The 14,128-nt window shown below is 39.9% G+C and overlaps 1 protein-coding gene across 5 annotated transcripts in view; it reads left to right on the top strand.

Moving 5' to 3' along the window:
• Positions 1-14,128, top strand: part of LOC123879546 (nuclear pore complex protein Nup98-Nup96) — a 67,880-nt gene that overhangs the window by 31,788 nt on the left and 21,964 nt on the right. For all 5 annotated transcript variants that reach the window (XM_045927311.1, XM_045927309.1, XM_045927306.1 and 2 more), the window contains exons 18-31: positions 257-408; positions 1,112-1,145; positions 1,854-1,933; positions 2,827-2,869; positions 3,709-3,836; positions 4,799-4,906; positions 6,008-6,127; positions 7,326-7,476; positions 8,428-8,530; positions 9,351-9,462; positions 9,870-10,115; positions 10,575-10,637; positions 11,549-11,647; positions 12,673-12,828. In XM_045927311.1, the coding sequence (XP_045783267.1) occupies positions 257-408; positions 1,112-1,145; positions 1,854-1,933; positions 2,827-2,869; positions 3,709-3,836; positions 4,799-4,906; positions 6,008-6,127; positions 7,326-7,476; positions 8,428-8,530; positions 9,351-9,462; positions 9,870-10,115; positions 10,575-10,637; positions 11,549-11,647; positions 12,673-12,828 (1,595 nt within the window). The remainder of the gene's footprint in view (positions 1-256; positions 409-1,111; positions 1,146-1,853; positions 1,934-2,826; positions 2,870-3,708; positions 3,837-4,798; positions 4,907-6,007; positions 6,128-7,325; positions 7,477-8,427; positions 8,531-9,350; positions 9,463-9,869; positions 10,116-10,574; positions 10,638-11,548; positions 11,648-12,672; positions 12,829-14,128) is intronic.

Genomic DNA, 14,128 nt, shown 5'->3' with positions numbered 1-14,128 from the left:
GTGGGCTCTTCTCAGATCTGGACGCGTTTGGAACTCTCGTAACTTTAGCATTAAGTTTCATTACGATCTTATAAATTCCACAATTGACATTTAAAATGTGTACAATAGTTAGCCAATTTGAATAAATGATTAAACTTGAGTTTTTTGAGTTACCAAAAAAATCCTTTGTGGAGTCATTTTCAAAAATGTACTCCCACGCGCTTTTAGTCTCGCTTACCGATAAAAAGAAAAGATAACATGCATTATTTTTTTGTAGATCATTGGAAGAACAGAGAAGAGAATCAAACGAAACCGCACAGAACCAGAATCAACCGGTTTCGCAATCGCAAGACGCGCAGGGCAATAAAGACGACTTTTCCGCACGCAGCGACAAAGAACGCATGGCAGAGAGAGACGGAGAAAATAATAGTAAGTAGTTTTTTTTCCAGAAAATCATCATCATCATCATTATCAATCCGATAGACGTCCACTGCTGGACATAGGCCTCGTGTAGGGACTTCCACAGGCCACGGTCTTGCGCCGCCGCCATCCAGCGGCTCCCGCAGACTCGTTTGATGTCTGGTGGGGGTCTTCGAACGCTGCGTTTTCCGGTGCGAGGTCGCCGTTCTAGCTCCTTGGGACCCCAACGTCTATCGGGTTTTCGAACTATGTGCCCTACTGAAATATGAGCTACTAGCTGATGCCCGCGACTTCGTTCGCGTGGATGTAGGTTTTTAAAAATCCCGTGGGAATTCTTTGATTTTCCGGGATAAAAAGTAGCCTATGTGCTAATCCAGGGTATAATCTATCTCCATTCTGAATTTCAGCCCAATCCGTCCAGTAGTTTTTGCGTGAAGGAGTAACAAACATACGCACACACACACACACATACATACAAACTTTCGCCTTTATAATATTAGTGTGATGTCGGTTACTCTGGTTCCCCTACGGAACTCATTTACTGATTTGATCATGCTTCGAAAAATGTTATTTACGACCTCCTTTCAATGAGGTCTCATTGAAGGGTGGTAGTGAAGTGTTTATTTGTTTTCAAAATAAATAACCTTAAACAATACTGTAATTTTCAACTTTACGCGCTTGTACCATAAAATGTAATTATTTTACTTTTCAGATTCCGAGGGATCATACGACAAGCGGAACAGTTGGTGAGTTCAATAAAAACCTTAATAAAAAGGTACCACAAAAAAAACGCGAAAAAAAATTAAAACATCTGTATTTTTTAAAAGTTCACAATGTTTGCAAATAAAACATCTGACTGACGCTAGAGGTCAAAGAACGTTCCGTGAATAGGTCACTCGGAGTTCATGCCGCGTCGTAGGTGGGGCATTGACCCGAGTTTTGCACGCTATACAATGCGGGTTTGAATAATATTGATACACTAAAACTAGAAGATATTGGCATTAGATTTTAATGAGCTAATAATAACCCTAAGTTTTTCCTAGCGTTCCAGTTACACCTTGTATTATAAACTGTATGATCCATACTAATATTATAAATGTGAAAGTGTGTCTATCTGTCTGTCTGTCTGTCTGTCTGCTACCTTTTCACGGCCCAACAGTGTAACCGATTCTGACGAAATTTTGTACAGGGTTAGTTTATATCCCGGGGATGGACATAGGCTACTTTTATCCCGGAAAATCAAAGAGTTCCCACAGGATTGCTAAAGACCCATCCACTTAACCGATTTGTATGTTTGGTACCGAAGTAGCTTGCTTCCCTGTAATCGAAATAGGCAACTTTTTATACCGGAAAATAGTTCCCACGGGATCTATAAAAATCTAAAACCTCTTGTATTAAATATCTATATGATTCTAGTATAAACTGTTAGAATAAAATACAATATATTGTTAAAGGTTGGGTCCCAAACAAGGGTGGAGCGGGAAAGAGAAACCAATTGATAACGAACCGACACCCAGATTGTATCCCAATTTAGGTGAGTGCATAGATTTAAGGTCACACTTCATACGCGCTTAACCATACAAACGAATAATTATTCTATTTTTTTTCTCTCTCGTCTGGCTTTACAAAGATTAGCCAATGTCAAGTTTGTAGTTATTTGTAACAAGTTAGTACACAAGTATGGACCCCGTGTGTGCCGGCGCCCGCCGCCATACGCACGGCAGCCCCTTAGAGCGCTTTTCAGTCAGTTTTAAGAAAAAAAAAACACTCCTAAAAGGCAGAGCACGCCCGCCAGCTAACACCAACACAGACGAAGTACTATTCTATTATTTGTTATTCTAGATCTCTTAACTAAGCCATATATGTATTGATTTCTCTCCATTATCTATGCCCTAAAATGAAAAGTTTAATAAATCTAAGATATTTATTTTGAAATTTATGACCTGTGAAAAATCTCTATTTTAGGGCAAATTTTGAAGCAACTTCCTGCGTAAATAAACCATTTAAAAAACAACGAAATTGTTTATTCAAAGGCTGGAAAGCAAATTTTATTTTACTTATAAAATAATTTTAAGTGTTTGTTTAAAAATATTGATTAATTTTCAAAATAATGACGTAGTGCCAAACTTTGATTTGTTTTTGTCTTTGGGCTGATAAAAGTTCTTTTTTTAACCCCCGACCCAAAAAGAGGGGTGTTATAAGTTTGACGTGTGTATTTGTGTATCTGTCTGTGGCATCGTAGCGCCTAAACGAATGAACCGATTTTAATTTAGTTTTTTTTGTTTGAAAGGTGGCTTGATCGAGAGTGTTTTTAGCTATCATCCAAGAAAATCGGTTCAGCCGTTTGAATGTTATTAGCTTTATTCTAGTTACTGTAACCTTCACTTGTCGGGGGTGTTATAAATTTTTAATTTATACTTGTTTCAGATAAAGAGTTGCCAATGCAAATTTCTGAAAGACGAGCCAGCTGGTAAGTTTGATATTTTCTTAACTGATTTAACCTAAGTAGGGCTACTTACTAATAATACTTACTAATATACTGATTTAGCCTAAGAGGGAATAATTTCCCCAAATTTACACGCTATACATTGCAGGTTGATAAAATACTAAATCACTAAAACTACAAGTATTAATGAAAATGGCTAAGCCTATATTACACAGGTATTTTTTTAAAAGGTTCGCAATGTGTTGCAAATAAAACATCTGACTGATGCTGGAGGTCAATGAACGTTGCGCTGATAGGTGCCGCACCGTAGGCTGGGCATTGACCCCGATTTCACGCGCTATACACTGCAGGTTGATAAAATACTAAATCACTAAAACTACAAGTATTAAGGCAAATGGATATTGGTATTGGAGTATGATTATAGCGCTAAGCTTGAGCGCACTTTGAATTTGCTTAGACTTAATTTTCAGTTAAAACGAGACAGATTTATGCCAGGGGTATAGCGTTGTCTCGTTTTAACAGTGTCTTAAATCTGAATAAAGTCAAAGTGCGGTCTATAGATCGCAGCTTAAGTTTTTGCAAGCGTTCTAATTACACCCTTTATTAACCCCCGACCCGAAAAGAGGGGTGATAAGTTTGACATGTGTATCTGTGTATCTGTCTGTGGCATCGTAGCTCCTAAAGTAATGAACCGATTTTACTTTAGTTTTTTTTGTTTGAAAGTCAGCTTGATCGAGAGTGTTCTTAGCTATAATCCAAGAAAATCGGTTCAGCCGTTTGAAAGTTATCAGCTCTTTTCTAGTTACTGTAACCTTCACTTGTCGGGGGTGTTATCAATTTTACACTTGTATTATTTGTTTTAGGTTAACGACTAAAACCCTCCGCAAACCGCCGATAATGAGTCAAGACTCCGCGGAAAACTCCGTTCGAGAACTCGGCCTGCGCTCCGAGAGGAGTATAGAGGATAAAGAGAACATCGACACTTTCTCTGGTAAGTGTTTATGTCGAATCTATATTTGTCGAAGGTTGATAGAATAAGACTGCCTTTGCATAGAATTGTTTTTAGTTTCCTTGTGTTTTTCTTGTTTTAAAGACTTCCTAAATATTTCCTATCTTTCTATCTCATCATGAAAACTTCTAGATCATCACACTATATATAATATTATAAAGGTGAAAGTTTGTATGTATGTGTGTGTGTGTGTGTGTGTGTGTGTATGTTTGTTACTCCTTCACGCAAAAACTACTGGATGGATTTGGTTGAAATTTAGAATGGAGATAGATAATATCCAGGATTAGCACATAGGCTACTTTTTATCCCGGAAAATCAAAGAGTTCCCACGGGATTTAGAAAAACCTAAATCCACGCGGGCGAAGTCGCGGGCATCGGCTAGTCTATTATAAAGACTTCCTATCTATCTACGAGTGTTTTACCTTTGCCCAGATTAATTTATCCCTCCTCAATACCTTCCCCCACTTACCTAACTTAATACTAGGTGCGGAGGATCTGACGTTCTGCTGCCACTGGACCGGGCAGATGGCGCTTACGACAAAATGCGAGAAGGTTGCGCACCATATTCACGGCTACCATGGTTACTACTGCATTATACGTCACCATTCCTCTACCCTTAATAAAACCGCCTTTGCACCCTATTTTACACTAGCTATGTGGGGCCGTGTTTTGCACGCTATACAATGCGGGTTCAGAAAGTACTAAATCACTAAAACTACAAGATTATGGTAAATGGTTATTGGCATTGGATTATGTTAAGGTAGTATAATAACAACGCTTAGAGCGCTTTCCAGTCAGTTTTAACAAAAAAAACACTCCAAAAAGGCAGAGCACGACCGCCAGCTAACACCAACACAAACGAAGTCCCTTTGGTACCTTGTATGTCATGGGCTTCCGCAAAATAACGCCTGTTTCTATACTAAATCGCAATGGTTTTATTGCAGTATCTGAAGGGGAGCACGCGCCGCCCAGGGACGCGCCGCCGCACCCGGCCGGGGTCAAGCTGACCCGCGCGGGGTACTACACCATCCCGTCTTTGGAGGAGATGATCAGTAAGTGATTCACAATGCCTAGTAGTGGTGGGTCGTCGTCGCATTTTTGACGAACGAAACGCAACCGTTTTCCCGACGACGAAAACGGTTGCAGAAAACGGTCGTCGTTGCAACTGGTTTGAAGCTGGCTCGTAAGCCGTCTTCGAACCAGTCGCAACGACAACCGTTCTTTATTCGCGACGACGCGTGTCGTTGCATCAATTAACTCTCGACTGTATTTTCTTAGGCTTAAAATACAAAATCGCACCAAGTTATTCGAAGACTGGTTTGTGCAACGAAGACTGTTTTACCCAGGACGTGAATACGGTTTGACCGTCGCAGAACGGAACACTGTTCTTTAAAACGGTAGGAACTATATTTTAAGAACGAACGTGAACGATAAGGACGACGCGACGTTCGCGACGACGTGTGTCGTTGCATCAATTAACTCTCGACTGTATTTTCTTAGGCTTAAAATACAAAATCGCACCAAGTTATTCGAAGACTGGTTTGTGCAACGAAGACCGTTTTACCCAGGATGTAAAAACGGTTTCGCCGTCGCAGAACACGAAACAGTCTTTAGAAACGGTTCGTCGTCGCAACGCCCACCAGTAATGCCTAGTGACTATCTGACGACTAGCAACCTGCCCAGTTCGCACCGGTAGCGTATTACAATTTTCGTAAGGATCTCTATTAAAAAAAAAATTGAATATTGCCAAATAGGCTATCTTTATAAAGAGGTAAGTTTGTGAGTTTGTTTGTAAGAAGTAATCTCTGGAACTACTGAACTGATTGTGAAAATTCTTTCACCAGTAGAAAGCTACACTGTTCGTGAGTGACATAGGCTATATATTTTTTATTTTCAAAAGAATTAGAGATCCCTATGAAAATTGCGATAAACCGTGCGAAGACGTGGTGGTGAGATGTAAAGTTGTGTACGCTCGTGCCTTTGGATTCCTAGCTTCTTTTTTTGAACCACTCGCTATTTTTGAACCACTCACTTCGCTCATGATTCAACCTTAGAATCCTTCGCTGGCTCGGAATTCAATACAAACTCTCAAAATAACATAAAATAACAACTTTGCAGGCTTGCATAACAAATAACCATTGTCTTGTTTTCAGATTACATACGACCGGATGGTAGGTGCGTGGTACCGCACCTCACCATCGGCCGTAAAAACTACGGCAATGTCTACTACGATTGCGAGATTGACGTCACTGGCTTGGACCTAGACTCTTTGGGTATGTATGATCTGGTTTCTGGAGAGAGCTATGCTTGAATTAACTCTACGTGATCAAATCAGACATGAGATCCGTAAGAGAACCAGAGTAAACGAGATAACTCAACAGGGTGCCTAGTGGGAGATTTTTAACCCCCGACCCAAAAAGAGGGGTGTTATAAGTTTGACGTGTGTATCTGTGTGTCTGTGTATCTGTGTATCTGTGTATCTGTCTGTGGCATCGTAGCGCCTAAACGAATGAACCGATTTTAATTTAGTTTTTTTTTGTTTGAAAGGTGGCTTGATCGAGAGTGTTCTTAGCTATAATCCAAAAAAAATGGTTCAGCCGTTTAAGAGTTATCAGCTCTTTTCTAGTTTTCCTGTAGAAAAGAAGGTTAGATAATCGTTAGGTTCATAATGTTATGTCAATAGACGAATGTCAAGCTGTCAAGATGGACGTTGCCTAAATACATAATTATTTATATGAAAATGATGTTTTGGAAAACTCAAATACTTACTTTGGATCGTCGGGGGTGTTATAAATTTTTAATTTACACTTGTTAACCTATTCGATCGCGTAAAAGTTAACTGCGTTTTGTATGGAATTGAAACAGCGCCATCTAGTGACAAGAAGATGGCGCTGTTTCAATTCCATACAAAACGCAGTTAACTTTTATGCGATCGAATAGGTTAAAAATCTCCCACTAGGCACACAGGTTGCGAAGCTGAAGTGGCAATGGGAGAACATGTGGTTCGAAAAAACCGGCCAAGTGCGAGTCAGACTCGCGCACCGAGGGTTCCGAACTCGGGTATTTTTTCGACATTTTACACAATCAAAAACTATTAAGCATGAAATTAAATAGAATCTGTTTTAAAGACAGGTAATGCTCTTTCATATGATACCCCATTTGGTATAATTATCTTACGTTGAAAATTGAAAATACTAATTATTTATTATTATTTGTAGTAATTTGTGTAACCACAAATTCACAGTTTTCGGATTTTTTTCTTTACTTGTGCTATAAGACCTACCTACCTGCCAAATTTCATGATTCTAGGTCAACGGGAAGTACCCTATAGGTTTCCTTGACAGACAGACAGACAAACAACAAAGTGACCAAACCTATAAGGGTTTCATTTTTTTTTTTTTTGAGGTACGGCACCCCGAAAAAGGGCTTGTTTTAAGCTCTTGTTGTACAATCTAGTATTATTTCTTACAGTCCATTTCCTGAACAAAGAAATAATCATCTACCCGGAGGACGAGGACAAGCCGCCAGTGGGGCAAGGCCTGAACAGGCGTGCTATCGTCACATTGGAACGCGTCTGGCCAAGAGACAAAACTGAGAAGAGACCCATCACCGAACCTGACAGGTTAACTTTTTTTTTTAATTCTCTCGTCTGGCTTTACAAAGATTAGCCAATGTCAAGTTTGTAGTTATCTACAAGTTAGGGATAGATAAGTATGGACTTCGTCTGTGCTGGCTCTCACCAATATACGCGCGGCGCCCCTTTAGAGCGCTTCCCAGTCAGTTCCAGCACCAAAAAACGTGAAAAAAGTGAAACACAAAAACCAGCCACTTTTAACAAAAAAAAAACACTCCAAAAAGACACCACACGCGCGCCAGCAAACGCTAACACAGACGAAGTCCCAGGTTAACTTATACCTTTTTTCCATAAGTTAAGCAGTAAAATCCATACTCCATACTAATATTATAAGTGCGAAAGTGTGCCTGTCTGTGTGTCTGTCTGTCTGCTACCTTTTCACGGCCCAACATTTAACCGATTCTGACGAAATTTGGCACAGAGTTAGCTTACATCCTGGGGACGGACATAGGCTACTATTTTATCCCGGAAAATCAAAGAGTTCACGGCATTCTTAAAGACCTCTGATTCTGAAGATTCTGATTTATGTGAAACTATATGTCGCCTGCGAAGATTGAGGGTTTTTAAAAATCCCGTGGAACTCTGCTTTTCCGGGACAAAAGTTGCCTGTGTCAATTTCCGGGATGCAAGCTACCTCTGTACCGAATTCCATATAAATCGATTAAACGGATGGACCATTGAGAATCCCGTGGGAACTCATCGATTTTCCGGGATACAAAGTAGCCTATGTCCGTCCCCGTGATGTAAGCTAACTCTGTACCAAACATCAAAATCGCTTAAACTGTTAGACCGTGAAAAGGTAGCAGACAGACAGATAGATAGACAGACAGACAGACAAACAAAACATTTATTTTTTTTATTTACATTTTATTTCGCATTTATAATAATATTAGTATTGATAAGTGGTTTCTGGTATTAGATGTCATTTTCTCCCTACAGATTGTTGAAGATGGACTATGAAGGCAAGTTACGTCGGGTGTGCGACAAGCATGACACTAAATTCATCGAGTACCGTCCTCAGACCGGCAGCTGGGTGTTTAGGGTGAGTGACTGGTTGCATACTCTTTACCAACTCTCTACAAACTACCAACGAACGGACCGCTGATTATTTCAAATCAAACCCATGGACTTGTCTTTCAATTTGAGGCAAAGTATCAACATTATTTAGGAAAAATTTGCAGCAAAATTGAACAATCGAAAAACAATCGATTTTGATCGATTAGTTACTCAGTAAAGTAGTAATTAGGGTTACTTAGCGCGCGGGTCTGGGACGAATGATTTGAAAATCGAATGCGACTGCGCAATTATTTATATACATTCGATTTATTTGTTCCAAGACAGTGCGCTCCGCATTCATAGACAATAAGGATCTACAAGCAAAATTGATCTCAGAGGAGGACAAGAGGACCAGTCAAGTTTTAACCCCCGACCCAAAAAGAGGGGTGTTATAAGTTTGACGTGTGTATCTGTCTGTGGCACCGTAGCGCCTAAACTAATGAACCGATTTTAATTTAGTTTTTTTTGTTTGAAAGGTGGCTTAATCGAGAGTGTTCTTAGCTATAATCCAAGAAAATCGTTTCAGCCGTTTAAAAGTTCTTAGTGTCTAGTTACCTTCACTTGTAAGGGGTGTTATAAATTTTTAATTTACACTTGTAAGCATAAAAAGTCCAGCTATACTCACGTATACCGTTAGTCGTTGTAAGCCCGAGTGAATTGAATAATTATAATTAAATATCCCCCATTGAATAATCGATTGTCGAATTTTGTTCGATTGTTTTTTGTGAAGATGAATAAATCGAAAATCGATTGTTCGATACAATCGCTAGTATTTATTTGATCGACGACTACGTTTTTGACTGCAGGTGGAACACTTCAGCAAATACGGCTTGACCGATTCTGATGAAGAGGAGGACATAGCGCCCGACGTGATGAGGCGGCAGCTCGTCACCCAAACCCAGACTTCTGCACCGCCCAGTGAGTATAATATTATCAGCCGTGGCACGTCCACTGCTGGACATAGGTTTCCCACACGCCACGGTCTTGCACCACCGCCATTCAGAGGCTCCCAAAGACTTTTTTTTAAAATGATTTAAAAAATGATTTAAAGAATGATTTATGATTATTATTATGATTGATGTCATCTGGGGGGGGGGGGGGGGAGAAGAGGGAGAGGGAGAGAAAATAATATAAATCTGAAAACCGCGAATTTGTGGTTACATCATTTAAAAAGAAATGTTTTTCAATTTTCAAAATAAGAGTACGGAACCATCAGTGCGCGAGTCTGACACGCACTTGGCCGGTTTTTTCCTTTTGAGGTACGGAACGTATAAACGTGAGCATACTTTATTTAGGCGTCCTTTAATCTGGTTTTGTTGTTGCAGCTCAAACCCCACCAGTAGCAACTTCCGCAGCAGGTCCCAGCTCGGGCTCCAGCATGGGCCTAGGCGGTTTAGGAGGCCTGGGGGAATCAGGGGGATTAGGAGGACTAGGTGGGTTAGGTGGATTAGGGGGACTGGCCAACCTAAGCAATCTGACTGGCACGAGTGGCCTGGCGCCGTCGGATGAGTTCTTCGCGATGCAGCAAATGCAACAAACTTCGCTTAACTTGATGGAGGGAAGTTCCAGAGGTGAGGATGTATGTTGGATGAAGTATATATTATAGTCACAGTGTGTGTGGGTGTGTGTGTGCGTGTGTGTGCGTGTGCGTGCGTACGTGCGTGTGTGCGTGTGCTTCATTTGCTAGGCACAATCCAAGATACTCCTCCCAAGTGAGCCCGCTTCCATCTTAGACTGAATCGTCACTTGCCACGGATTGAAAATGCCTTCATATAGATAAAAAGGCACTGTCTGATTGTCACTGAATCTGAAATCTGAAATCTGAATCTACACACGGATAGCATCATTACAATTTTCATAGGGATCTGTATATTTTTTTGTAATAAAATAATATGTTACTCAGGAATAATCTAGCTTTCTATAGGTGTAAGAATTTTCAAAATCGGTTCAGCAGTTCCAGAGATTACCCCCTACAAACAAACTTACAATACCTCTTAATATAAGATTGTACATGTGTATTTCTGTTTTAGTTTTCGACGCGGAGACTGTGGAAGATAATAACGAAGCGCAGAGCCTGTACGATGATAATAGAGGTGAGTAATCTATACATTTGACACTTTTTAGGGTTCCCTACGCGAAGAGTGCCAACGGAATCCTATTACTAAGCCTCCACTGTCCGTCCGTCTGTCTATATCTCGTGAACCGTAATGTTGAAATTTTCACAGAATGTGTATTTCTATTGCCGATATAACAATAAATTTATTAAAAACTAGCTGATGCCCGCGACTTCGTCCGCGTGGATTTAGTTTTTTAAAGATCCGGTGGGAACTGTTCGATTTTCCGGGTTTAAAAGTAGCCTATGTGTTAATCCAGGGTATAATCTATCTCCATTCCTAATTTCAGCCCAATCCGTCCAGTAGTTTTTGCGTGATTGAGTAACAAACATGCAAACATCCACACTTTCACATTTGTAATATCAGGATTTCAAGAAATATTATCGTAAAATTGTTTTTCTGTCGCTTGGTATATATTTTGTTGTTATATATTTATACTCATGAACTCAGATTTTTTTCCTCTTTCATTTGACATCCTACTCGATACAAAAGCAGAAAAAAAAAATTTTTGGAGACCCTCACTTTTTTTGATGTAACATCCGTCAGTTCAATTTTTTCGTATAAAATATAGCCTATTTCACCCAGACCTTTACAACGAATCAATTGACACATCATTCATCAAAATTGGCCTAGTAGTTTAGGCGCTACGGTGGAACACACAGAATCTAGATACAAACATACATAGACAGCTAAAATCATAACCCTTTTGGCTTTGCCACAGTTGGGTAAAAAAAAGATTTATTTTTTTATTCACTATAGGCAAGCGCTTGACCACAATCACACCTGATGGAAAGTGATGATGTGGTCTAAGATGGGACGCGTTTACCGAGAAGGTGCCTATTCTTGTTTTAAAGATACCCGGAAGATTAGGTTTGTCTGTTTGTTTCCAGCGTTCGGAGTGAAGAGTCCGACGAGTGAGCTGGCGCGTTTGGAGCACAGACAGAGCCACCACGTGCAGCTGATGAAGGCGTCGCTGTACGCGGACACGGGTGAGACAGTTATTGTAATGACGGCCCCCCTGGTGCAGTGGGAAGTGCTAAGTCTATTAGTGGGAGGTCCCGGGTTCGATTCAAAGCCGTGCCACTAAAATGCCGTGTAGAATCTAAAGGGTTTAACAAAAACTGCCATACCCATTCCAGGTTAGCCCACTTCCATATTAGACTGAATCATCACTTACCACAAGGTGAGATTCCAGTCAAGGTCTAACATGTATAAGAATAAAAAAAAACATTGTCACGGTAGAGACGGTCTTCTTCTTTTTTCCTGGGTTTTCCGCACTTGGACGTAGCTGTCTGATGTACGTGAGAATCCTGCAGCCAACCTTGAGTGCAGTAGCCATGTTATGGTTACTCGCTCCAGCAATACGCGGGGCTGCAATTGCTTGTATAGTACAGTATGGCATATTATTATAAATTGATGGTATGGGTTTAATAAAAACTGCCATTCCCCGTCAAGGTTAGCCCGCTTCCATCTTAAACTGCATCATCACTTACCACCAGGTGAGATTGCAGTCAAGGTCTAACTTATATCTTCATGATAATATGGCTAACTGCGCTTATGGCCGCTATTTTCTAATGCGATTTTTTTGCTTTTTAGTTCGTTTTTTGGCAGGGCAGTCATGTTTTTTTAACCCCCGACCCAAAAAGAGGGGTGTTATAAGTTTGACGTGTGTATCTGTGTATCTGTCTGTGGCATCGTAGCACCTAAACGAATGAACCTATTTTAATTTACTTTTTTTTGTTTGAAAGGTGGCTTGATCGAGAGTGTTCTTGGCTATAATCCAAAAAAATTGGTTCAGCCGTTTAAAAGTTATCAGCTATTTTCTAGTTTTCTTGTAGAAAAGAAGGTTAGATAACCCTTAGGTTCATAATATTCAAGTGTCAATTGACAAATGTCAAGCTGTCAAGATGGACGTTGCCTAGATGTACATAATTATTTATTTGAAAATGATTTGTCGGGGGTGTTGAAAATTTTTAATTTACACTTGTTTCTGACTTGTTTTTCTTTTCTACAGAAATGGAAGACGACGCTTCAGTATCAACTGGCGAACAATTGGTTCCACACCCTAAGACCAGCGTCGTAAGGTCGACAATCAAACAACCCACATCGACCACTATACATGACAAGAGCTATGAAGACATATCTCCTTCTTTACTTGCCCAGAGCGAAGGTAAGAGTGACTTAAGGGACATGAGACGGGCCTGCCCGCGAAATTCAAATTTAATTTGGTTTTTCGCAATTTGTAAACTAATACGACAAAGTAGGCTTATGGTATTGTAATTCCGACAATGGCAGTATCAGCTTCACAGGATTACATAAAAATCTTTACTTGAAAGTGTTCAGTTTAAGAAATTAATCAAAATAATGAGTTTGACATGAGTTACTCACAAATTAGTCGATGTCATAACTAATTTCTTAAACTGGACCCTTTCAAGTAAAGACTTTTATATAAACCTCTGAGGATGATACTACCATTGGCGCAATTAGAATTCCTTAAGCCTACTTTGTCGTATTAGTTTACAAATTGCGAAAAACCAAATTTTTGAATATCGCGGGCAGACCCGTGTCATGCACCTTAAGTAGACAAATGGGGGCCTTACTAATGACAGTTGCAAGATAAAGTTGAAAACTAAAACCCGACTGCGATCGTCTCAATAAACGCTGAAATATTATAGTAAAATTGTTTTTCTGTCGCTTGGTATATTTTAATGTTGTAGCACATTTACATTTATGAACTCAGGATTTTGTCCTCTTTCATTTGACATCCCACTCGATACAATAGCAAAAAACGATTTTTTGGTGACCCTGCACATTTTTTGATGTAAGATCCGTCAGGTCAATTTTTTCGTATAAAATATAGTGGTCACCTGGACCAGAACAGCAAATCAATTGACATCTTTCATCAAAATCGGCCCAGTGGTATGGGGACCTTCACTACACTACACCACGCATATTTCACACACACATTCCATTCAGATCACATTCATTCGGATATTTCACTTAGATCACAATTGATATATATTTTATCGACTAGGTTGTCGATATCGGCTACCGTCACATGGCTTAACATGCACAATTTTTATGAACTTAAAGAATTTTTTGACATAAAATAGATAGATATGGACTTTGAGTGATTTTAACCATTGATGTTTCATGCACGAAATTTGCACGCCATTCCATGGCAAATGTGGTGATACCAATATGAATTTGTAAGACCTATTTAACCCGCATTTAAGCAAATAAAATAATTTGATTTGATTTGATTTGATTTGTCGACCATGCGCCCTCCCTATCAAACTGCGCACGCGCATAGAAAATATATGTAACTCGGCGCGCGGCCACTGCATTGACCTATTTCAGTCGGAACCTATCGATGACGCGAATCGCATGTCGCCTGTCCCGACGTTGCACGTGGTCATTTTATACGCGATCTATTTATTTTAAAAGTTACTTACGGAATGTAAATATGT

Source organism: Maniola jurtina, chromosome 28 (genome assembly GCF_905333055.1).
Source record: "Maniola jurtina chromosome 28, ilManJurt1.1, whole genome shotgun sequence".
Classification (NCBI taxonomy): Eukaryota; Metazoa; Arthropoda; class Insecta; order Lepidoptera; family Nymphalidae; genus Maniola; species Maniola jurtina.
This window is presented reverse-complemented; position numbering and strand designations above follow the sequence as displayed.